Below are 27142 nucleotides of genomic sequence, written 5' to 3' on the forward strand. Positions count from 1 at the left end.
ACCAATGCGCTGGCTGGCATCCTCGAAGGTTCAGCTTCATCCTTCTTGTCTCTTAAAGCTATCAGTACTAAATTAAAGACACGTCCAATTTAAACTGTATTAATTGAATTTAATTAATTAATTTACTCTTTTGATTTAATATTAAAAATTAATTTATGAGATAATAAATGTATTAAGAAATTAAATTATTAAAATTAATTCATTCGTTTAATTTATTTTTTGAATTTTTGAATTTTATTTTATTTATTTATTTTTATACAGCAGGTTCTCATTAGTTATCCATTTTATACATATTAGTGTATATATGTCAATCCTAATCTCCCAGTTCATCCCACCACCACCACCACCCTGCCACTTTCCCCCCTTGGTGTCCATACGTTTGTTCTCTACATCTGTGTCTCAATTTCTGCCCTGCAAGCCAGTTCATCTGTACCATTCTTCTAGGTTCCACCTATATGCGTTAATATACGGTATTTGTTTTTCTCTTTCTGACTTACTTCACTCTGTATGACAGTCTCTAGATCCATCTACGTCTCTACAAATGACCCAGTTTCATTCCTTTTTATGGCTGAGTATATTCCATTGTATATATGTACCACATCTTCTTTATCCATTCGTCTGTCAATCTTCTTTTTGTGTGTGTGTGTGTGTGTGTTTTGTGTGTGTGTGGTTTTTTTGGTCAATCTTCTTTATCTATTCATCTGTATCAATTAATTGGTGATATTTACCCAAAACAACTGGGTATAACATAGGACTATAACAGCTATATCAAATATTTGGAGGGCTTTCACATCATTACCAGGTCCAAACTCGTACTGCTCGCTGCATGACGAGCCAATAAATTGAGAGACAAATTTCTGGAGCAAGAAATAGCGACTTTATTTGGAATGCCAGTAGACTGAGAAGATGGTGGACTAATGTCCCAAAGAACTGTCTTACCCAGGTTTGGATGCTAGTTTCTTTTATAGAACAAAGAGGGGGAGGTGAAGAGGTAAAGTAAAAAAGGCAATAAGTTGTTGCAGATATTTCCTGGTTCTGGCCAGACTCCAGAGGGGTTATGTTAATTTCTTCTTTCCTGCAGCGATTCACAGGTGGGCCTGGTCAGGATGTTTCCTGTGAGCTAAACAAAGGTGTTTTGTTTTTTGTTTTTTGTTTTTGTGGTACGCAGGCCTCTCACTGTTGTGGCCTCTCCCGCTGCGGAGCACAGGCTCTGGACGCGCAGGCCCAGCGGCCATGGCTCACGGGCCCAGCCGCTCTGCGGCACGTGGGATCTTCCCGGACCGGGTCACGAACCCGCACCCCCTGCATCGGCAGGCGGACTCCCAACCACTGCACCACCAGGGAAGCCCTAAACAAAGGTATTTTAACTTAATGCTCATTGCACGGGAGGCAGGGTTCCCAGAGATAGGCCATTATGCATATTTTAGGCTATAGGCAACATCCCTTTAGTGATTAACTTGTAGCAAAAGCAATAGAATACAAAGGTTAAAGTAAAAGAAACATCCAATATGGAGTCAGATTTGTTCTTGCTTATTACACAAGGATCAGGATGCTGTGTGGTCACAGTATACAGAATTGAGATCTATAGGTGGAAGATATAGGAAGGCACATTTTACCTCAGCATAAGAAAGACCTCTCTCAACACAAGATTTTTCTGAATACTAGTTGGCAGAAGTGAATTCCCGGCCACTAGAGAAGGCTGGGCATTAGCCAGACTGTGATGTTTGAAGACCTGGAAAACCTTCAGTGCCTCTAAGGCCCCACCAGCATTGATAGCCTGTGAGTCTAGCCTGGCTGGTACCAGGTGAATCTCTTAAATCAGTCCTATCATTTCCGCCACAGCCCAAAATGCACAGCTGCCCTTTAGCCTTGGAGCTCCCTCAGCTGCTGGCTCTGGCCTACCTCATACACAGAAGCAGGGCATAACTCCAGGGAGACAAACCTATTTGTTCAGCAGAGCTTGTAGAGCATGCAGCTGTGAATGTGCCACTTATCCACTGGTAGATTTGCAAGCAGAAGAAGAGCAAAGAGTGTTTTGCTCACCATCCAGTTCTACGAATATGAACCCACTGCAGTGGCTGACCAACAGTGCATCCCTTACTTCAGACAGAAGAGACTAAGGCGATAACAGGGTGAAGAACTCTGTGCTCCAGACAGAGGAAATGAAGATGATAACAGGATGCTCTGTGCTTCTGACGAGCAGGCCCCTTAGATAGTTAGATGTATTGTATCTCAGGAAGAACTTTAATGAATCCAGCTTCTTGCATTTTCCCATACATAGTAAAGCACTAAAATCATTGACTTGAGTTACCTGTTCTTCATGACTAGCAGCAATCTTTTACCAAGATGCATACTTGACTGCGCGTATTCCCCAGCACCCCCCCAAAAAAAAATCATATATGAGCTAGCCTTCCCCCCTACCTCTTCGGAGTACTTTCTTAGAGCTACCAAGAGGCCATAGTCTCCTGGGCTATAGTCCTCAGTAAGAACATGAATATAACTTAACTCACAACCCTCACGTTGTGCGGGGTTTTTTTTCAGTTCACAGATTCATACTGGATGATGTTACACGGTTGATAGTTAGGATGAAGCAAATATTTAAATCCTTGTCTGGGTGCTTGGCTTCCAGCTTACAGGTAGAAATGAAATAAGTTACGGAACATTAGTACACAACAGTTACAGCAGTATTTTCTGCTTTTGAATATCACCTGTTGGTTTAGAAATAAACCAAGCAAATCTGAAAGAAGCTGCACATCTGAAGTTCTGAAATCAGAGAAGAAAGAAGTAGAGGGAGGTATTTTCCTGAGATCATTCTTCTTCCTCTGAAATCCCAAGCAGAAATTAAGGAATTAGTTCAGGAGTTCAAAGGCCCTTAGGACTAGCTGGTTTCACATTTTTGCCAGGAAGTGGGAAGTGTGGGGTCCAAGAAGAGCTACATCATCTGAGAGGCAGGCAGAAGAGAGGGAGCTTTATTTTGGCACATGTGCAATTATTAATACTTTTGGAAGAGTTGTAGGTTCTAACTTCAATCTACTAACCTGTTTCTGGACTTATAAGAAAATACTCGGTATCTGATTTACTCTGAAGAGTATATTTGGGTGATGTGTGTGTTGCTTTATTACAATAACTAACATCAGGAAAAAGAGGTTGTGAAAAGAAAGAATGAGCTGGGGCTTGTGGATAATTTGATTTTCAGAGGCCTGCCACCTCTGACTCCGCTGCCCTTGCCTTGCTGGGAGAGAGAGCGACAGCCTTGGATCAGAAGGCCAAAGCCCCAGATCCAAAGACAGGGTGAGGAGGATGCATATGCAAAGTCATGGTGTGGGGAACTTGGCCAACCATGTAACAATTGATAAGATTGTATTGATGTTTGGATGTGGTAGTGCAAAGTGCAGAGAAACAATACACATAGAAGGCAGTGGGGCTGCTCAAAAAGTGGAACCTCATGACCTTGTTTCTGGTCATGTCTAGAGACTAAGGTCACCAAGACAATAAAAAAGAAAAGGCTGATTTTTTTAAAAAAACAGAAACTAAAAAGTAGTCCTATGTATTTATTGCGTGCTGAATTCTAGGAGAAATATGTAAAAAAAAAAATCAGTAAATATTAATTCCTTTTAAAATAAAAAAAAAACTATTTAAAACCCTGCTTATTGCTATATAAAGGAGTGGCCTGGGACCTTGACAAAACCCTTGGCATTTCTGTGTACTTTGAAAAACATTAATTACATTCTTAATATGCTGTAGAAAGGAATACTCTATTTTTCCATCCCTTTGAGCTTCAGCTTTGCCATTTTGATACATGACCACTGATTTTGTCGAACAGCTCTCCTGATGGGATTGTTTGATGTTTCCTCATGTTTATATTCAAGTTATACAACTTTGGCAGGGATATCAGAGATGTGATGCTAGCTTCTTCTCATTGCCTCCTAGCAGGTGATACATAATTTCAATTTGTCCTATTACTGATAATGTTAAACTGATCACTTGATTAAGGTGGGGTGGTAGGCAGAATTTTAGGATGGCCCTATGACCTTGGCCCATGGTGTTGCTGCCATGATTTTGCTTAGTTATATGGCAAAAGGAAGATTATCTGTGGGCCTAGTCTAATCACATCAGCCCTTACAAAGCAGAGTTTTCTCTGGCTGGTAGCAAAAGGGGAAGTCAGAGAAATGCAAAGTGTGACAGGGATTCAACTCCAGGGAGGTCTACCTTGTTGAGTTGGAGAAAACCTGTGGCAAATAACTGTGATTGGCCTCCAGGATCTGAGAGCAGCCCCCAGCTGACAGCCACAGGGAAATGGGGACCTCAGTCCTACAGCTACAAGGAACAGAACTCTGCCAACAACCTGAATGAGTTTGAAGGAAAATTCTTCCCCAAAGCCTCCTGATGAAATTCCAGCCTGGCCAACACCTTGATTTCAGTCTTGGGAGACCCTGAGCGCAGAACCCAGTTGGATCTGACTTACAGAGCTGTGAAATCGTAAGTGGATGTTGTTTCAAGCCATTTGTGATGATTTGTTACACAGCAGTAGAAAACTAATACCAGAGGTATCTGCCACCTTTCTCCACCGTAAACAAACTCTTTCCCCTTAGTAACTGTTTTAGACAGCTTGGGCTGCTATAACAAGTTACTATGGGCTAGAGGTAGCTTAAACAACAGGAATGTATTTCTCATAGTTCTGGAGGCTGCAAAGGCCAAGATCAAGGTGCCAGCAGATCTGGCACTTCCTGATTTGCAGATGGCCATCTTCTCATTGTATCTTCATATGGCACCGAGCAGAGAGAGAGAGAGAGAGAGAGAGAGGCCGGGGGGAGGGAGATCTCCTGTGTCTTCTTATAAGGGCACTAATCCCATTCATGAGGGTTCTACCCTCATGACCTAATCCCCTCCCCAAAATCGTACCTCCTAATACCATCACATTAGGAGTTAGAATTTCAACCTGTGAATTCCGTAACAAACATTTAATCCGTAACAGTAATTAATATAATTTATGATTAGTTGTAGAGTCCTTCATAGAATCACTTCAGCATAGGTAGGTAGGTAGGCACCATGGGTTGTAACAGTTAAGAGACCTGGTTTCAGTTTTCTCATCTGAAACATCAGAGTAAAAATAAAAATAAACAGACAAAAATTCCTGCTCTCATAGAGCTTACATTCTATTAGGTAGAAACAGAACAAGCAAGCAAACAACAAATAAATAAAACACATAATATGTTAGGTAAATACATGCTATGGAAAAAAGGAAAACAGAGAGGAGAAAGAGGGAGCCCCAGAGAAGATGGATTAATCTTAAATAGGGTGGGGAAAGAAGGGCTTCCTGAGAAGATGATAAATGAGCAAAGACCTGAAGACTATGAGGCAGAGAATCACTCACACTATCTGAGGGTAGATAAAGCATCCCAAGCATTGAGAATAACCCGGGCAAAGGCCCTAGGCCACAAACACAGTGGTAACCTCCAACCACCTATCGTGGGTAACTTTTAAACAATGGTCAAAGTCTTCTCCTTGGTCTTTCCATCTCTCCCTAACTGACGTGGGGCCTGACCATTTTGAACCAACAAAAGTGCTGAAAGGCAGCACTTCCCTGGAGTTGCTGGGAAAACATTTACCCTACTGACAACAAATGAGAAAAAAACAAACTGGATAGAATTTTAAATACAATGTAATCACATTCTACCCTGTAGTACACTCAGGGTGTTTGTTTTCTAAAGTTGAAAGACCAACTGAATGAAAATGACTTCAAGTAAAAATGTTTCTTTGATTTGACTTTCCCCATAGGTGTGTGAAATAACTGATTGAGTTGGATCCTTGTTATTTTTTTAATGCTTAAAAAATGTTTAATGTTTACATCTCTGACTGTAAACATGAATTTCCTATTTTAGAAAATACGAAAATTATGTAAGAGAATAACAAACATGAAATTCACTGGTTACCACATAGAAAAAAAAACCTGCTTACATGTTTATTTTGCTAGATAGATTTTTCTTTTATTTTAAGCTTTATTGATTTGATAATGTAGATAGCTTGTTATAATTTGCATTTTTGGTTACTAGTATGAATAACTTTTCATGTTGTTTATTGGCCAATTTTCATTCACCAACTATTCTTTTGACATCTTAGATTTTTCTTACTGATTTGAATAAGCTTTTTTGATTGTAAGAAAATTACTCATCTATTTTCTGTCACATTCATGGCAAATGGTTTTTCCCAAGATTCTTTACAGCCTATTATTTTTGCATGGTTTTTACGTTCAGTTTTATGTTTCACTCTTAAACTCATGTGTACTCAATATTAAAGCAAAAAAAATGCCTATTTCCAACAATGTTCACTGATGAGGGTCCTTTCAAATTTTACTGGAGATTATTTTCTACAGGAGCCTCTCTCTAATCTGTACCCCTTTTAACTCTATAATGTATAGCAAAATCTCACGATAATGCAATAAGTAGGGTACAAAATTCTAGTCATGTAAAATGCAATTATTGCAAGTTAATGAATGACTAAAGCAGGCCTGAGAGGTTGGGCATTATGGGGTCTTATTGAGAAAGTTAAATCCCTCCAGGTCCCAGTTGGAGTTTGGTACCATCTGGCTGGCATTTACCAGATCTGACTTAAATACTAATGGTTCCAGTCTAGTCCTGAGACTCCCTGGGACTTGTAGGAGAGCAGCAGTGATTCCCAGATTTCCAGTTAGCTGGTACCCATCTTTCCAGCTCAATCCAAAAATACCGGAGGAGAGACATACCTGGAACACATGAGGACCCACTCCCTGGTCCCCTACTTCCCATGACAAGCTGCCTTCCTTTTCCACACCCCGCCTCACCATCCTCCCCTCCCCGTCACTCCCCAACCTCTCTCCCCGTAAGAAAAGGCAAGTTCACTACATAATCACGTAATCATAGAATAGAAAGAGTTAATTTAACACACCTGTAGTGTATATCTTAGACTGGATTCAGGTTTAGCTGATGACTAGTATGGCTTTATTCCCAGCAATCCAAAACCAGTGAACAAATTTTAGGATGGATTCATTATCTTGGTTAGAATTGTGAGATTGAAGGGTCTGAGGCCTGCAAAGTTCTCATTACTTGAGATGTAAATGTGAAAAGTGAAATCAGGAAAAACTAGGAAGTTGTTTTTTAAAATATTTCTCTATATCAGCATTTTAATTCACCTCTGTTTGGTTAAATTCAAGTGAAACAAAAAACGTCATATAACTTATTAATAGGAACCTAATCTTTTTATCCTATACCTAAGCTTTTTAATTAAGGAAATCATAAGCACATGAAGGAAAATTTTTTTTTAATTTTAAAAAACACCCAAAACAATCTCATAGATTATTTATGGATATATAAATAAATAGCAAAAATATAAAAATATGGATGGGAAGTGTGACACCATACTCTGTCATTTACAAGGCCCATGAGGTAGAAACAAAATGATGAACTGAGACCCCCAAGCTTGCCTTTCAGAGTGCCAGGGAAACCGCAGATATGGAAATAATTTGCTCACAGCCCCTTCTGCTGATGCCCCAGATGATTGATAGTGACCAAGAATGACAGGGCCTAGGGTCTCTCCTAGGAACTGCTGGCTCCACTGATATTTCCCACAAGGAGCCCTGGGTAAAAATGACTGTGGGAAATAAGCTTGTTGATTTTTTGATTGATACCGGACCTACTTTCTCTGTGCTAAACTCTAAACTGGCCAAAGCCTCCTCAGAGATAGTGACTGTCTCCAAAACCTCTCCAAAAGCCCTTTTGGAAGCCACTGGAGTGTCAGATAGGAGAGACTTATTTGAAGCAGTTTCCCTGTACATGCCTGAGTGTCCAATGCCTGTGCTGGGACGAGACCTCTTGAGTAAACTAAATGCAAGAGTCACTTTCTCCCAAGAAAGGATGGACATTAAGGTGCCACCAGAACAAACTTGCTCGCTTCCAGCAACATTACTATAGCTAGGAAAGACTGAGTGCCTGGAATTTCCTGAAGAGATCCTGCAGAAGGTAAGATAGGATGTTTGGGCAGATAGGAGGCCAAGAAGAGCAAAGATGGTAGCACCTGTACAGGTGAAACTCCATCCAGGGTCTAAGATCCCGAACTTAAAACAATAGCCCTTAAGGGAACATGCCAGAAAGGGAATCCAGCCAGTGATATCTGCCTTCCTTGAACATAACCTCATCTGCCTCTGCCAGTCACCATACAACACTCCCATCCTACCAGTCCAGAAGCCGGGGACCCACAAATACCACTTTGTACAGGACCTGAGAGCAATAAATCAGATAGCTGAGGACATTCATCTGGTGGTAGCCAACCCCTATACCTTACTTACAACTTTATCCTGGGATTTCTGCTGGCGCTACGGTTTGGGACCTACAAGGCACCTTTTATTGCACACCCTTAAGTCCCAAATCTCAGGATTTTTTGCTTTTGAATGGGATGACCCAGAGACCAAATTGAAACAGCAGTTTTGCTGGATCGTGCTTCCCCCCGGGATTCAAGAACGCCCCCACCATTTTCAGGAAAGCCCTAGCCAAAGAGCTAATGGACCTACAGTTATACGAAGGAACCTTACTTCAGTATGTAGATGACGTTTTGATTGCCAGCGAAACCAAAGATCTCCCAAGAGCCTTTGAAACTTGGTTCAGCCACTTACAACCTGGGTGGCCTTGAGCAAGTTCCTTGGCCTCCCCATTCCTGCATTTCATCTTCCGTAAAATGTGAGTAAGAGTATCTACCTCCAAGGGGTGCTTGCAGGATTCAGTGAGCAACACATACAAAAAGCATTCCGAATAGTGCTGGCACGGGGTAAATTCTCCATGCATGTTGGTTATTATTATTCTTTATCCTTTTAAATCTTCATATCCTCAAGATAGCAGAGTCCCCGTGATCAGATCAGAGGTACAGCTGTGCTCAGACCTGACAGGACCTCACCGGCTGCTCCCCCAGCCCATCCTTAGTCATTCATCTCAGCTCTGAGGTCAGCTCCCTGGCCTGAGAGATTGCAAGGTGCTGGGAAGGGGGAAAAGCCCACAGAAAACTCAGGGACAGCATGAGAGGCCTGGTGAGGGAATCTCTCCCGTCACCTCCTCCACTGAGAAAACCAGGGCCAACCAGCTGGAACCTTACCTGAAAGTTCTCAGCGATGCATGCTGGCGTCACAGACTTGGGAATTACGACCATGTTCCTCCGGATATGGAACCGGATCAGAACCCGTGCAGAAGGGGACGTGGTGTTTCCACTTATCTACAAGGACTGCTCCCTCTACTTTTTTTTCAGAAAAATAAAACATCTCTGCCACTCACTGTATCTTTAGTACAACAGCTAGTATTGACTGAGCACTTTATATAATTATCAGAAGCTTGTCAGTCCTCTGCCAGTATCTCCCTTAATCCTCACAACAACTCCATAACCTTCCTTTTTTATTTTATTTTATTTATTTATTATTATTATTATTTTTTTTGCGGTACGCGGGCCTCTCACTGTTGTGGCCTCTCCCGTTGCACAGCACAGGCTCCGGACGCGCAGGCTCAGCGGCCATGGCTCATGGGCCCAGCCGCTCTGCGGCATGTGGGATCTTCCCAGACCGGGGCACAAACCCGTGTCCCCTGCATCGGCAAGTGGACTCTCAACCACTGCACCACCAGGGAGGCCCTCATAACCTTCCTTTTTTAAAAATAAGGAAAGTGGCTTGGGACAGTGTTTGGGGTCATGAGGCTGATAAGTAGTGGAACTGGGATCTGAACCCAGATCTTTTGGCTGTATAGCCATGCTCTTCTTCCTGGACAACAGGACTCAACAGAAGCCGTTAGATGCCATCCTTGTTTCAGTGATAACCATGGGATTTCCTGGAGTTCCAAACAAACAGGCTTTCAAGGAAGGGCCTCAGTGGGCTTCCTTTCCTGTTTTTTTCGCCTTCAAGGAGTTAAATGAAGACAGCACAAGGAATAAAACACAAGACTGATCTGCTGGACGGAAAAGAAACTATATACCTTGTACCTGGGCTGTGGATTTTTTGTGCTTTGCAGCAATCTCCTTAATCTTGGGATCCTCCAGTAGGGACGAGTCCTAGATTAAGGACCCTTGGCCCTAGAGGGAGAAAGATGGCTGGTGTGAATAATCACCATGGTTACCATATGTAAATAAATATTACTCCAGCGATGGTCCCAAGGCTGATCATCAGTCTTCTCCACGTGGGAGACAAGGCAGCAGGATTTGAAAGCTTCATGTCTTACCCATGGGCTTTGAAGTGTCAGTAATTTTGCAAAGGTTGATCCAGTGCTGGGTGGCTGAACTGGAGTAATTCCAGAGGGTCAGGCATGTTGCTGTTTTTTGTAAAGTTACCATATTTTCCCCACTGTTTGAGTATGCCAGGCACATTGCATTACATGTATTTTTCTTTCTGATGGCTTTTTTTAAAATATATATCTTTATTGGAGTATAATTTTTTGGAGTATTATTTTTTCCAATAATCTTTATTGGAGTATAATTGGAGTATAATTTTATACTCTTTATTGGAGTATAGTGTTGTGTTAGTTTCTGCTGTACAACAAAGTGAATCAGCTATATGTATACATATATCCCCATATCCCCTCCCTCTTGAGCCTCCCTCCCACCCTCCCTATCCCACCCCTCTAGGTCACCACAAAGCATGGAGCTGATCTCCCTGTGCTAAGCAACAGCTTCCCACTAGCCATCTGATGGCTTTTCTTAAAGAATGTCAAGAGAAAGATCAAATGCCTCGCCCAGGTCTATCTGGAGAGCCCAGAGGGCTGTAAGCCATGACAGTGATGCCCTTAGACTGGCAGTACTGGATCAATTTCTCCTGCCTGAGGTATGGGTGACACTCAATCTGTAAAAGGGAACAATCCTCATCACTAGGAAAGTCCACCTGCTTTTTGAGCTGCTCATGGGGAGTTCTACACACAATAAGAGACTGTCAAGCAGAAGCCAAACACTGCCCCCTGCTAGCCTGGCTAAACCAGACCCCAAGAGCTGTCTCACATGACCAACGAAGTACCTGATGACTGACCTTCAAATGAGACTCAGTGCAAAGCACTGAACTTGCCTCCAGATGTTTAAGAAGTAATAGCGCAGGACCCTTACCCTTTACTAAACAGAATTTACCTGGTAAGCACTGGTTTGTATTTCAGCCTAGGTTTGTTCAAGAGCCTTTCGATCTGGAAGTGGTTGAAGTTGGAGATCCCAATGTTTTTCACCAGCCCCTCATCCACCAGTTCCTCCATGGCCTGTCATAGAAAGGGACACCTTTGGGCAGTGCTAGAGGGACCCCAGGGATCCTGGCTTGGCTTAGTCCTCTCTGGGACAGGAGTACATGGTACAGGATCCACTGTCGTAAGGATTAACCAAAGCATGAAGAGGAATTTTCCATTCAGCCCATGGAGAGAGAGGAAAGCGGGAGGAAAGCCTTTTCAATAACATTTTGTAACTTGCCTTTTACTAGACTGAACTAAAATGAAATTCATATATGACAATAAAAAACGCTCCCACCATTTTCCAAAATACCTGCTGGCTGAGAACGTCTGGGCCACAACCATTGAGACCACAGTGCTGAAAGGTGGAGCTTTAGGGCTTCCCTGGTGGCACAGTGGTAGAGAGTCCACCTGCCGATGCAGGGGACACGGGTTCGTGCCCCGGTCTGGGAAGATCCCACATACCGCGGAGCGGCTGGGCCCATGAGCCATGGCCACTGAGCCTGCGCGTCCAGAGCCTGTTCTCCGCAACGGCAGAGGCCACAGCAGTGAGAGGCCCGCGAACCGCAAAAAAAAAAAAAAAAAGGTGGAGCTTCAGGATCCATTTCTGACTGCAGCCTTAGCTTTTAACTGCCACGGGGCAGATGGAGCCCACTGATGGGGAACGGGGATGCTAAGGGCACTGCCATGGCTCAATGGAGCCATCCCCACAAAGGGAAAACCCAGTCGAGATGGGTAAGGTAGAAGCGTCTCTGCACACCAACACTGAGCTAGAGTGTGGAGGTTTGTATCCAGGGATGTTATAAAGGCAGCGGGGGAAATGACCAGAGTACTTAGAGCAAAGGCTGGCAGAGTTCCGGGTGCTGACCAAATCCAATACTTCTGCCTGCCTTGAAGTGCAGTCCTCCCACCTCCTGCTTCACAACCTTCTCTCAGATCTTCTCTTGGATGGCTTCCCCCCACCTCATGCTCATTCTCGTAGGCATAAGCACAGTCCAAGTGGCGACATCCTATGTCAGTGGCCACTTTCACAGCCTCTCTGACTTTGCCTGGGGTAGACTGGAAGGAAGAAGAAAAGACCATCATAGACTCTTATCCCCAGACCACCTTCAACAGGCTCTCCTATACAGCCCAGCTTCTCCAAACCAAGGTTTCCCTGGGGTCCCCTTTTCCAGGGGACACCTGGGAAGAAAACGTGCTTTGGAAAACTTTTCAAAAGAGAAGGAAGGAAAGTGAATTAACTTTATGATTATAGCCTCATGTCGTATCCTAGCTCAAGCCCACTCCCTTCTAATCCAGGTTCACCCTCCAGCCGGGAGCTGTCTCCAGGTGTGTGGAAGAGACTGCAACCTCTTTCTAATGACCAGGCTGAAGACTGGATTTTGAAGTAACTCAAAGGAATCTTCAGAGAGAGAAAATGGTCATTACTGCATAAATCCAGGCTCATCGCATACTAGGTGTGTGGCCTGAGCAGATTACTTAACTTCTCTAAACCTAGTCTACAAAATGGGAATAATAACAATAGCACCTGCCTCATGAGGTCACTGTGTTAAGGGCCACAATGAATGTCAAGTTTGCAGCACAGCACTGGGCACACACCTAAGAGTCAATGGATGCAAGGCATTATATAACTGTTGTTTCAGAAAAAGGAGAAATAGAAAACCTTGTAAGAATGGGGTTTATTCCTCCCCCTGACCCCCGCAAGGCAAGAAAGAAAGAGAGGAAGAGAGGAAGAAAGAGAGAAAGGAAGAAAGGAAGGAAGAAAAAGAAAGAAAGGAAGGAAGGAAGAAAAGAAAGAAAGAGAAAGGAGGGAGGGGAGGAAGGAAGGGAGGGAGGAAGGGCATTAAAAATACCACATTCTGTCTAACCTAGCAAAGGCAAACTGAAAAACACTTAATACTGATCTTTCACAAAATCTTTTTCAAACCTCTTCTTTCATCATGAAATAATAAACGCATTCAGAAGCATCCCTGGGCACTTCCCTGGTGGTCCAGTGGTTAAGAATCCACCTACCAATGCAGGGGATGTGAGTTCCATCCCTGGTTGGGGAATTAAGATCCCACATGCTGTGGGGCAAGTAAGCCCAAACACTCTAGAGCCCACGCTCCAGAACCAGGAGCCCACGCACCACGACCTGCATGCCCCAACTAAGACCCAAAGCAGCCAGATAAATACATAAAAATAAAAGAAAGAAGCATCCCTGGATGCCCCTCCCAATCCCTACACCCTGCTTTACCTTCACTGGTAAACACATAAGCCTTAAAAATTACATCATCCCTACACCTTGAAAATGTTTCACTTCATAATCCTTACATCTAATTCTGAAATTCTGAACATAATTTTTTGGGTAAACTTTTTATTTATTTATTCCAATGAAAAATCATTTATTAGAGTAGATCCAGTATTGCTTTGTAGGGCTAGAAGAAGAAATATTGACGAAGCATAGTTGAACCTAGTAATCCAACTTTTAAGTTGTCTTTTAAAAAGTCATTATTGTACAAAAATAAAGACCAAAAGTATATGGTATCTTTGATGAATACTTAGTATCAAATACTTGGCATCACATTGATTATATCTTTATACAATACTGCTTTGAGTGCTATATTCTTTTTTTTCGAAGTTTTGAATTTTATTTTTTTATACAGCAGATTCTTATTAGTTATCCATTTTATACATATTAGTGTATATATGTCAATCCCAATCTCCCAGTTCATCTAGCTTTTTATTTTTTCAGATTAGTGGGGGTTTTAAAATAAATTTATTTATTTATTTTTCTATTTTTGGCTGTGTTGGGTCTTCCTCACTGTGCGCCGGCTTTCTCTAGTTGCCGCGAGCTGAAGCTACTCTTGATTGCGGTGCGTGGGCTTCTCACCGCGGTGATTTATGGGCTCTAGGCGCGCGGGCTTCGGTAGTTGTGGCTCACGGGCTCTAGAGCGCAGGCTCAGTAGTTGTGGCGCACGGGCTTAATTACTCTGTGGCATGTGGAATCTTCCTGGACCAGGGCTCAAACCCATGTCCCCTGCATTGGCAGGCGGGTTCTTAACCACTGCGTCACCAGGGAAGTCCCCTTTCTGGGTAAATTTAGACGAGGTGAGCAGATTCACTGGAGATCTGGAAGTAATTATTTGTCACATCTGTGTCAAAGTCAAAGCTCTGATTTGGAGAAAAGCAGCCCTGTTCAAGCAAGAGAAGCTGGGATGAATCAAGCTGGAATTAATCTGCTCGCCCAGATTATCCGAGAGAGCTTCCTGAGAATGACGCAGTCCTGGGACTAGGAGGGAGCCTACCTTCAAACCCAGGAGAGGAGATGAGAAAACCAGGTGCAGAGAAGGACGGAGTCAGAGGAGAAAGACTCAACAGAGGGACAATAGGGAAGAAGGTAAGTAGAGAACTGGAACCAGTTAGGATGGCGCCATCACGGACGGAAGTGAGAGCAAAGGCAGTTAGAAAGTGATGGGAAGACATTTTAAGCCTATCCTAAGACAGGCTCCGCAGTCTGCTTCCCTGAGCACTCGGAGTGCCTTTCTGGGTTCTGCCAGCTCACTCTAGCAACACCTGGGGAACCCGAGCTCCCCGACTTCCAGCCCAGGCGCCTCTCTCTCTGGGACCACCCTCCCTGTGGTCACAGCCTTCTCAGGCTCTACTATGCTCTGGAGATCGTTAAAGAGCAGGTTCCAACTCAGTAGCCTGGGGTGGGGTCTCAGCTTCTGATTCTCAACACTCCCAGGGACTGCTGATGCTGCCTGGGCAGCCTCCTGAGCCCTCCCAGCCCCTCCTCCCAACCCCCCAGGCCACAGCAGCCAACCCAGGGCCCTCTAAGTGTCCCAGAGCCAGGGGGAGTTGAGAGGGAACGGCTGCTGAGAGAGAAAGTGCCCAGGAAAGCAAGTGTGTTTTTGAGTCCCCAAACTGCTTAAAACTTGATACTTGCTAGCAAAGCTCTCACCACTGCTGGAAAAAGCCAGTCTTGGAGCTTTGCAGCCTGAATCAGCCCTGAGAAAGCAAAGCAACCCCGGTCCTGCCTCCAGGGCCCAACATTTACCTCTCCAAACCCTCGCCTCTGAGCTTTCCCTACTGACAGGAGAAAATGTCCAAAGCCCCTCGAGGGAAGTAGGTGTCCAAATCCTTGCATACATACCTTCCAGGTGCCCAGGCCCAAGTTGGCCTTAGTACTGAGCTCCACAACGGTGGCCACGGTGAGTGAGCAGATTCGTTGTCTTCTGCCCTGCTTAATGGTGCTGACTCTGGCTGCAGAGGGAGGAGCTAGAGGCTGGGGGTGGGCAGACATTTCCAACCCTGGAAAGAACAGGAAAGCCCTTTCAGCCTTTTGTAATATTGATTCATGTGAATGAACTTCACATATTGCAACCTTGTGTCCAGTTCTCCCTGATTCAAAATGCATGGATTATTTTATGAGAGTGACACTTAGAGATTTTATCCATTTTTCTTTTCTTTTGCTAGTTTAATAAATGGAAAATAAAAAAGGTGCATGTATTTTAATTTGTTCCTATCTAATTGCTCAACAGTTGCAAATTTTTTCCCTCAGAACATGGAAATTACAGAAGTATAAGAATATGTTTATCTGTTAACCACCTGGACAGGATGCTAACACTCTTCATATATTTATTTAGTGATTCTTGTCACTTCCTTAAAGAAAAAAAGCTTTGTGATAACAAAATGATATATGCTCATTATAGTAAAACTAGAAAATGTAGATTATAAGCAAGGAAATATTAATCATCTCTATTCTCACCACTCATGATACCATTACAAGAGTGCTGTTTCTGTGCATATATATACAGGGAAAAGAGGAAGGGGCTACGTGCTGAGGCTCGTGGGATGTGTGATCAGCTCGTGGACATTCTTCTGATAGGTTGGTGGTGAGGAAGTCGGGAGTCAACATCATCAACCTTATTGGTTCCAACCGGTCTGGGGTCTGTCTCCATGCTTGTGAGCAGCATACAGTTAACTTCTTATACTTGATGGGGGTTTCAATATCTGGAATAGAGCTTGAAGGACATGGCTCAGGACATTTTCTATAGCCTTTGCAGAGAAACTAAAGGTCCTTGACTTTGTTAAATGGTTAAACTATTATTATTTTTTCTTGCTTGACTATTTTCCTCTCTGCATTTTCTCACTTCTCTGATTAAATTTATTCTTTGCCTAAGTTCTTCTACTGACAAGGGACAGGCAGAGGACTTGCGGGGAGGTCAGTTCCAAGAAGGCCCCATGGGGTCCTGCTCAGTTACACATATAGTTTTAAACTTAGGACCACAAAATACACTTTTCTATACATTCATAAATGCTCTTCTTAAAATTGTTTTTACATCAACCATTTTTAGTTGTTGTAAAAAATTCTGTTTTATGGTTATAAGGTACTCAATCATTCTCCCTATTCTTAGACATTTAGTTTATTTCTAGTTTGTTTCTATTATAAATAATATTTCAAGGAATAGCATTGTGAGTAAAGCACTGGACACATTTTGATTAATTTTAGGCTTGTTCTCCAGAAGCAGGATTATGTGGTCAAGGGAAATTTGTTTTAGTTTATCATGTGCAATGTGGTTCAGAATTGAGGGTTTTTTTTGTATTACTGTTTATAGAATAACACACCTTACTGTTTGTGATGTTTCAGTAATTATTTACAACTTTCTTTTTTTTAATATTATGTTCTTTGTAAAATATAAAAAGAAAAATCAGTGGAGAATGAAGAATAGATTAAGTAAGAAAATAAAACCCATCCATAGTCCCACATTTAGAGGTGATTATTGTTAATATCTTCAGGCATCTGTGGATACCCTATTGAGTTGGGACATCCTAAAGCAGAGGAGAACTGTGCCTCGTTTCCCGGGGTGAGGCTGTGGGGAAGACACCAAGTCTAGGATGGAATCTCCTGGTTCCCAAAGCTGTTGGATCGCCACGACCACAGGAGGTGTCCAGGTGAGTGGGCCTGAGGTAGTCTCAGGGTGTCCCATTGGGAGAACAGCCGGGTTACTGACGTCCACTGGCAAAGGTGGCTGAAAGGAAGTGTAACCGAGCAAGTGGGGCTGTTGCCCTGTGTGACAGCAAGACCAAAAGAGGCAAAGGTCTTTTGCAGAAGGAGAAAGGCTTTATTGCAGGGCAGCCCAGTGAGGAGACAGAAGGCATAGCTCAGCTCTGTCTCCCCAGTGGGCTTTTGAGTGGGGTATTTATCGTGGAAGTAGGGAGTAAGACAGGGAGGGGGCTCGGAAACGATTGGTGGAAAGTTAAGAGGAAGTTTCAGGAGTCCTCTGTGCAGGTGTGAATGTCCTTCATGTCTCTTCATGAGTGGCATGTGCAATATCGGAAGAGTTCCATACGTTACGCTTGGTAGCTTTTCGGCATATGATGTCCAAAGTTCGTGATCAATCATTCTAGTCCCTCAGTGTGCCTGTGTGATGCTCAGTGGCAGGGGCTGTTAGTGTTTCCATACCTGGTTTCCCTGGTACTCTGCAAGACAAGCTTGGGGGCCTCTGTTAATTATTTTGTTGCTACCTTACAGGCCTTGGGTGTGTAAGTTACAGGGTAAGGTTTCTGAAGGAGTGTTGGATCAAACATCTATTTTCTCATAGTTTGTGCGGGTTGATGACTTACAATGATCCATGACCAGCAACCCAGACGTCCAAACTATTCAACTATTCAACGTGAATATTCACGTATTCAACTTTGTAATTAAGGAAAAATGAGTCATCGAGAGCATAAGAGAAAACATATTTGGGGAAAAGATTGCCAGAACAGGAGAAGGCTCTCAAGCTTCATTTCTGCTTCCCAGAAAACCATGTTCTCATGAAAAGGGGTCCTCAGGCATGGGGTTCCCAACAGTATAGGAGGAAACCAACTGTATTGGATTCCTGAGCTTTTGTCTTTGTTTCCATAAAAAATACACATTTCTAAATATCAGTTTATGTTTTCTCATTCGTGTGTTTCTGGGGGGTCAGGTGCATGAACTGACCTCATGGAATATGAACATCATTGTTTCATACAAAGTCCTCTTTGTCTGTTGGATTTACATATTTATCCTGTTTTATTTCTATTGCTCATGCAGGACATCATGCTAACATATTTGGTCAATGCTTTCATAACGCTTATTGGTATGAAGTGTGCCTGTGTTTGGAGTTTATATAAACAGTGCTGTGTTATGCACATTTAGTCCACATACTCCACACGGTGCTCCGCCCTGTGCATTCACCACGTTGTGCCTGCAAACTCCATCTTTATCCAGGTAAAGACACCCTTTCTTCTCAAGGAGGAAGACAGCCCAAATGGTAGACAATCCCCTGAGAAAGTCTGTCAGGCAAGGGAGAAATCAGATAGAAGAGGAACCACCCTGGAGAAGGAGAGAAGGAGAGGAGGGATGCAGTCAGCATGATGCCGAGTGCTTTTGTGCAATTTTCCCATTTAACATCCAAAGTAACTTTACTGAGTAGACACCATTATCAACCTCCTATGATAGAGGAGGGGGCTCAGAGAGGTTAGGTAAACCGTTCAGGTCAGTCAGTTTATCTGAGGGGACAGTTTGTCACCTTAAAAGTCACACAATTAATAAGTAAAAGATCTTTGCTATAGACCCAGATTAGGCTTTTTCTAGAGCAGTGTTTCTCGACCTTAGCTGTACAGTAGCATCACCTGGAAGCTTCTAACTGCAGACGCCTGTGACCTCCCACCTACACGCGCCCACACTCACCCAAGACATTCAGATTTAACTGGACTCAGGTAGAGCCCAGACACTGCCTTTTTTTTTTTTTTTAGCCTTAAGTATTAGTAGATATTTGGTTGAAGTTTAGCATACCCTTCAAGACGAGTGCTCAGGACCTGGGCATAGGCTGATGAATCTCACACAGTGAATGCTCCCACGTAACCACACCCACAGCAAGCAACTGAACATTACAGACACAGAAGCCCCTCACGCCACCTCCCCAGACCCTCAAGGACAACCATTCTCTGGACTTCTAACACCATAGAGCAGTTGTGCCTCGTTTTGAACTTTACTTACATGTTTCAGTGGAACCGTCCGTTGTGCATTCTTGTGTGTCTGGCCCCTTTCATTGAAAAGTATGCTTGTGAGATTCATCCATGTTGCTGGATGAAGTTGTAGTTTGTTTATTCCTATTGTTGTGTCGTATTCCACTCTATGACATCTTGTTCCATGATTGATAAGCATTAGGATTTTTCCAGTTTGGGGGTATTATGAAGTAGTGATGCTTTAAACAGTCTTGTATATATCTTTTGGTGAATATTTCTGGTGGATATTTACATGGGATTGGAATTGCTAAGTCTGAGGGTAAAACCCTGGCATTGTAAGAAGCTCCCTGGGGGATCCTAAGGTGCCCAAAAAATGGAGAAACCCTTCTCTCCGCTAGAGATTATACCTTGAGCACCATGAAGGTACAGTAAGTTCCCTACATACGAACCTTCAAGCTGTGAACTTTCAAAGATGCAAACGTGGAGCTTACTAATGAAGACCTGATGGAACTGGAGGCCCAGAGAAAGGATGAAGAGAGACAAGAGAAAGAAGTAACTGAAGAACCGAAGAGATTCACAACGCAGGAAATGGCAAGGGGATTTTCTTTATTTGAGGAGGCACTGTTAGTTTCTGAGGCACAGCACCCGAACATAGAACAGTACACGAAGGTTGCAGCAGCTGTTTAGAATGCAATGCGGTGCTACTGTGTTGTCCGTGGCGAGAAAAAACCAGCTACTACCCAGACATCACTGGATCGTTTTTTCAAGAGGGTAGATAGAATTGAATCCAGCAAGGAACCAGAACCTGTGCCATCCACGTCAGGCGTGAGTGAAATTGCACCTTGCCCTCCGTCTCCTATTGCTGACGATCCTTCAGCTCTGCCATCTCCCACCTCCTCTCCCTCCTCCAGTCAGTAACTCTTCTTGCCTGTTCACTCGATGCCAGCCCCTGGATGCCAGCTGTTATACTGTACTACTGTACTTTTCAAGGTACTGTACTGGAAGATAAACAATGTTTTATTTTTTGTGTTTGTTTTTGTGTATTATTTGGGTGAAAATTATTATAAACCTATTACAGTACAGTACTGTATAGCCGATTGTGTTAGTTGGGTGCCTAGGCTAACTTAGTTAGACTTACGAACAGATTGGACTTACAAACGCGCTCTCTGAATGGAACTTCTTAGTATGTTGGGGACTTACTGTATTTCTTACAATACGATCTACCAGTCACTGGCACCTAAACCAACTCAAATTCTTGTTAAAAATGAAGATTCCTGCATCCACTGAACCAAAATGGGGAAGCGGGATGTGGTCCTTGGGAATCTACCTTTTTAACAAGGTGATTCTTACACACATCTAAGCTGGAGAACCACTGTATTATATCATATTGCAAAGAAGTCAGATCAGACCCAGTAGTATTTCTCGACCCAAGATCTTTTGAAACTGATGAAAATGCAGCAACTAAATGGAATGATGGTTTTAATTGCCTTCAGTGAGGATTTATGGGTAAGACCTACTCCTCTCAGGCATTGTTAATTTTGAAAGTTTGCTACAAGAATGGAGATAGGGCTTCCCTGGTGGCGCAGTGATTGAGAGTCCGCCTGCAGATGCAGGGGACACGGGTTCGTGCCCTGGTCCGGGAAGATCCCACATGCCGTGGAGCGGCTGGGCCTGTGAGCCATGGCCGCTGAGCCTGTGCGTCCAGAGCCTGTGCTCCGCAACGGGAGAGGCCACAACAGTGAGAGGCCCGTGTACCGAAAAACAAACAAACAAAAGAATGGAGATAAAAACGTTTATAAACTTTTGTCGCTCATGAAAGCACTCTTTGGTTGGATTGCTTATCTCTGGGGCTGATAAAATAGGCTTCATTTACTCACATAAAATGAGAGGCATGAGATGGGTCTAAGTCAAGGCCGTAGCAATCTTATCTGTGATGGACAAAGAACACATGCAGGTTTTCTGCCAGGAATGTGTGAAACACAAACAACCACCAGAAGTGCTTTCCAGGCCTGTTTAGTCTCTACCCAGCCAGAGAGGAGTCTTTCCCTCTGGCATCCCCACACCCTGAGAACAGGACTCTTCTGTCTCAGCTTCCAGGAATCCAGCTCCCACCTGGCGGTTCCTTTGTAATTGGTACTTAATGCCTTAGTTCCTCTGAGCCCAGCTTCCTATCCTACACAGAAAATACTGTAGCTTCCCAACCAGCCCCATTCCACTCCCACTCATGCAGTTTCTAATTTGCTTTTTACTTTTTTTCCAGTAGGCTGTTTGCCCAGGCTTCTTCAAGAACAACCCCAGGCCCCTCCTTTTCTTAACATCCCAGCTCTGTGTGAAGGTCTTAGCTCATTTCCAGTTGAGCCCCAGCCATAGAGCAGGCCCACACCCAAATTCACTGGGTATTATGTTTCACGCCCACACAGCAAGGACCTTAGTATAACATTTGTGGGCCCTGGACACTTGTGTGTTTATGAGCCCCTTCTCCCATCGTATATTTTAAAGTATATTTTATGACTGAGGTGGTATAAAGCCTGGATTTATGGTTATATTGGGCTGGCCGAAAAGTTCGTTCGGGTTTTTCTGTAACATCTTAAGTGAAGATGTTACAGAAAAACCCAGCCCAATATATGTATTATTATATTCATGTTTTCCTCCTGAGTTTTAAAGAAATTAAAACATCTTTGTGGGTCCCTAAAAAATATCATGGGCCCTAGACCCTGTGCCTGCCGGGCCTCATGGATATGTGGGCCCTGCACATAGCCCGTTTCAAGATGGGACAGCCTCATCCTTTTCTTATGACATTTTTTTTTTCATTAATAGGGTTCATTTTGGGGGGAAGTTTTAGGTTTACAGAAATTATCCATACATTATTATTAACTAAAGTCCATAGTTTATATTAAGTTTCACTCTTTACGTTGTACGTTCTATGGGTTTTGACAAATATATAACGACACGTATCCATCATTAAAATACCATACAAAGTATTTTCACTGCCCTAAAATTCCTCTGTGCTCTGCCCATTCATCCCTACCCCTTTCCCCTCCAACCCCTGACAATCACTGATCTCTTTACTATCTCCATAGTTTTACCTCTTCCATAATGTCATATGGTAGGAATCATACAGTGTGCAGCCTTTTCAGGTTGGCTACTTTCACTTAGAAATACTCATTTAAGTTTCCCCTGTGTCTTTTCATGGCTTGAAAGCTCATTTCTTTCTTTGCCAGTATCCATCGTATGGGTATATCACAGTTTGCTTACCCATTCACCTATTGAATAACATCCTGGTTGCTTCCAAGTTTTGGTAATTCTAAATAAAGCTGCTGTAAACATTCATGTGCAGGTTTTTGTGTGGACATAAGTTTTCAGCTCATTTGGGCAAATACCAAGGAGCAAAATTGCTGGGTCATATGGAAATAGTATGTTTGGTTTTATTCTTATGATTTTTTTTTTCCTGAAACCTTGCATTTACTTCTTAAACACCCAGCGCACCTGTCCAAGGTATCAAAACACCCGCTGTGATTTTCTCTGAAAAGTATGTGCTTGCTCCCACAATGAGAAGGCTTTCCCCTCAGCCCCAGCATTCCTTTTCGACTCCATCCTGCTGACAAGTCCATGGGGCTTCTAACTACATGGCCTCTTTATTGCTGTCTGGGGGACGCTATTTCACTGATGAAAACAGGGGAGAAACAAGATCTAAAGGGCCCATTTCTGTTCAGTCAGGTTTTTGCCAACAGACCTGAATTAAGTTTCAGAGCCCTAGATCACATAGAAGTGCAATAGAAATTTCTATTTGTTCATGGTAAGGCAACAAAGTCAGTACAACTGGAAGTTGGAAAGGTGGACTTCTTTTGTGTAAAAGGATCTCAGCTAGAGGAGAGAGAGAGAAAGGGAGGGAGAGAGGGAGGAAGGAAGGAGGGGAGAAAGGGACTCTTCTTGCCTTGTGATTGTTTCCACTGTGAAATGGGGTCTAGAAGAGGAGAGGGGAATAGCAGTGCATCAGTGCCGAAGGTTGCAATTCCAGGCTTAGTTGCGAGATGGCCAAATCGTGATCTAAGTCAGCTGTGACTAGTTGGGTAGGCAGCAATACAGAGGACATGACAGAGACTCATGGCACGGCACAGCATAGATTTCAGCCTGTAGGTAGGGGGGTCTTCTGTCTTTGTGTTCTCACTTGTTTGTGAGTTGGCTTTGATTGACTCTTGAAGTGAACATTAACCTCTAGACTGTGGATTATGACATAGCTCATTGGAGTCAATTGGCATGATATTTGCACCTATGAACGGAAAATCTTCAGACTCCATTAATGTTTGTTAAATTATCTACTTCAATATCAGGTAACATATGCATGTCTCATAAACCCACTGTGGCCACTGGGTTTTAGTAAAATCTCGTGAATCCACGTAGGGGCATCTTACCGTCCCAGCACATAATGATGACATGGCAATGCAAGTATTACTGAATTAGTAAATTCTTTGTGACTCACAGAATACAGAAAGGTGTGTGATCCCTCCTAATATTTCTTCTAGAACCACTTAAACTGTGAGCCAGTGAGAAGGGAGATCTTTATTGGACAGCCGGGGTTAGGAAGGTGTATCAGCTGTTTCTTCGTCAAATATGAGCTCGTTATAACAACAGCCATCTATTTGCTCATGATTTTGTGGGTTGGCAACTTGGGCTGAAATCCGTCAGCAATCCCGTCTCTGCTCCACGTGGTGTCAACTGGGCTTACTCATGTGTTCAGCTTCATTTGGCTGCGGGCTGCCAGCGATGACGGCCGAGACCCCCCTCCACACATCCGTCATCCTCCAGGAGGCTAACTTGCACTTGTTCACGAGACAGCAGCATTTTAGGACCTATTCTTAGAACATCTGCCGTGTTAATTCCGCCACGTTCTATCAGTCAAAGCAGGTCACGGGGCCAACACAGATTCAAGATGTGGGAACACAAACTCCACTGCTTGTTGAGAGTTGTTACAGAGAATTTGTGGCTAGTTTTGATCAACGCCAGGAGGTTTAGTAAGAGCTTTGATTAGGTACTTTCCAGCTTCATGATTTTATACTTTTAAGAAACTGAAGTTCTCTTTTATCTGGTCTGAGGAATATGTATTTATAATAAGTTTTACTTTGTGTAAAATAAATACAAGTTAAGAGAAAATTATTTTATAGAAGAATGAGTGAGGGGCAGTAACCATTTTTCACCCTCTGTAATATTCCCACATCAGTGTATCCAAGAGGGAGAGGAAGCAGCAACTCATGTGTCTGTTAGAAACAAGGAGGAAAGGAACAGTTCCAAGAATGGTGAGACACAGAAGTTTCTGGGCAGAGGAATAGTATAAGCCAAGATCCTGCGGTGAGAGACACTGAAATTCATCGGAGGAAGCCGGTGTGTGGACGCTCCAAGAGCAGAGCTAAGGATGAAGCCAGAGAAGTATAAAGAAACCAGATGGTGCAGAGCCACGAAGTCATGTTCGCAGAGGTAGATTTATGATGAAACTTAAGTTTCAGTTGCTCTTACCTTTTTTCTCAATAGACATTTTTATTTATTATTTTTTCAGATTTATTGAGGTATAATTGACAAGCACAATTATAAGATATTTAAACTGTACAACATGACAGTTTGGTATATGTATACATTGTGAAAGGAGTCTGCTCATTGAGTTAGTTAACATATCCATCATTTCACATATTTACACTTTGTGTGTGTGTGTGTGTGTGTGTGTGTGTGTGTGTGTGAGAGAGAGAGAGAAAGAACATTTAAGTTCTATTCTCTTAGCAAATTTCAATTATACAACAGTGTTATCAACTATAGTCACCACGTTATACATTAGATCATCAGACCCTATTCATCTTTTTTTTCACTCAATGAATGTTTATTGTTATATTTAAGTAAGCTAAAAATGCTTGTGATAAATGCTAAATTGGAAATGCACAGGTTTCTGGGATAGACAATTCTGGGGCAAAGAGCTGTTACATATCACGTAAACCTACAGATATTTTTAATTGGAGGAATTTTAAAAAAATTACTATCAATTCAAAAGAGAGCAAGAAAGACCAAAGAGAAAAAATGGAACTAATAGAAAACAAAAAATAAGATGATGAAAATAAAACCAAAATAGCATTATTAAAATAATCATGACTGGTCTAAAAAACTCAGATATGTCATGTTTAAAAGTGCCAACCCTGGAACATAAGACTGTATATACAAATGTTCTAAATAAAAGTATAGGAAAATATATATCAGAACAAAGCATACAAAGGAATGAGCTAAAGTCTTTCACAAGGATGCAATAATCAAAATCCAGAATATGGGGAGGTGTATAGGAAAAACAAGACAGTTTTCAATAAATAAAATCCATGGAAAAAAAGAGAGAAGTTGGGAGCAGACATCTTAGATTAAAAAAGACATGAGAGATGTATTAAGCTATTGCAGTAAAAGGATCTTATTTGGATTTAAGTTCAAACTAAGCATTTTGAAAGATGAGACAATAAGTGATATTTGAACAATGATGGATATTTGATGATGTTAAGAAATTCAGACCTTATTCATCTTATAACTGAAAATTTGTACCCTTTTAATAACTTCTTCCTAATTCCCCCACCCCCCCCCGCCCCCAGTCTCTGGCAACCACCATTCTATTCTGTTTCTATGAGTTTGGCTTTTCTCATAGATTCCATATATAAGTGATACCATGCAGTATTTGTCTTTCTCTGTCTTATTTCACTTAGCATAATGCCCTCAAGATCCACCCTTGTCGTTGCAAATGGCAGGATTTCCTTCTTTTTAAAGCTGAATGGTGTTCCATTTCGTGTATGTACCACATCTTTATCCGCTCATCTGTTGACACACACTTAGGTTGTTTCCATAAGTGGGCTATTGTGAATAATGCTGCAATCAACATGGGAGTACAGATATATTTTTGAGAGCCTGTTTCCATTTTCTTTGGATCTATACCTAGAAGTGAGATTGCTGGATTATATGATAGTTCTAGTTTTAATTTTTGAGGCGCCTCCATTTCCTTTTCTATTCGTCTGAACCTATTTACATTCCCACCAACAGTGTACAAGGGTTCCCTTTCCTCCACATGCTCACCTTGTGTCCTGTCTTCTTGATGATAGCCATGGTCTCTTTATCTTTGAGTTTTGATAGGTTAATTATAATATGTCTTAGAGAAGGTCATTTTGCATTGAGATAAGGGTGATTTATTTGCTTCCTGAACTTGGATGTTCATGTTTCTCCTCAGGGTGGGGAAGTTCTTCAGCAATTATTTCTTGAAATAAACTTTCTGCTTCCTTCTCCCTCTCTTCTCCTTCTGGAAACCTGATTATCCTGATATTTGTATGTTTCATTGAGTCCCATAGATCATGTAGGATTTCTTCACTCTTTTTCATTCACCCTTTGCTCCTCTCTGGGTTATCTCAGAGTTCCTGTTCTCTAGGTAACTTACTCTGTCTTCCTTTTGATCTACTCTATTGCATTTTTCATTTCACTCATTGAACTCTTCAGCTCCAGAATTTCTGTTTGGTTCTTTTTTTATGATATATATCTCTTAGTTAAATTTCTCACTTTGTTCATATATTTTTTTCCTGACATCACTGAATTGTCTTTCTGTTTCTTCTAGCTCATTTACTTTGTCAGAACAGCTATTTTTAATTCTTTAACAGCTAGATCACAAGATTTTGTGCCTTTGAGCTCGGTTATTGGAGGATTATTGTTATTTTTTGGTGCAACATTTCCTTGATTCATCGTGTTCCTTATAGCTTTGCATTGCTGCTTTTGCACTTGAAGTAGCAGACTTCTCCTCAAAGCTTTACTAGTTGCCTTCAGATGGGGTGTATTTTTCATTGGGGCTATTACATCTGGGGTTTTCTGTCTGCCTTGATATGGATCTACCTGCTCCACACATCTTGCTTTCTTTTGTGGCAGGTTTCTTAAGCTTTTCTGTCTTCTCTGGTTCTTAAAACTCACCT

The 27142-nt window shown here is 42.5% G+C and overlaps 1 protein-coding gene across 1 annotated transcript; it reads right to left on the reverse strand.

Moving 5' to 3' along the window:
- Positions 1-1059: 1059 nt before the first annotated feature.
- LOC309826952 (aldo-keto reductase family 1 member B7-like) lies at positions 1060-15486 on the reverse strand (the record flags this gene model as incomplete). The annotated part of the gene is made up of 5 exons (XM_082661411.1): positions 1060-1120; positions 11116-11237; positions 11515-11531; positions 12113-12260; positions 15337-15486. The coding sequence occupies 5 exons, from the start codon at positions 15484-15486 to the stop codon at positions 1102-1104; spliced, it is 456 nt and encodes a 151-aa protein (XP_082517537.1). The 3' UTR covers positions 1060-1101.
- Positions 15487-27142: the final 11656 nt, after the last annotated feature.

Source organism: Grampus griseus (genome assembly GCF_964374135.1).
Source record: "Grampus griseus genome assembly, chromosome: 9".
Lineage (NCBI taxonomy): Eukaryota > Metazoa > Chordata > Mammalia > Artiodactyla > Delphinidae > Grampus > Grampus griseus.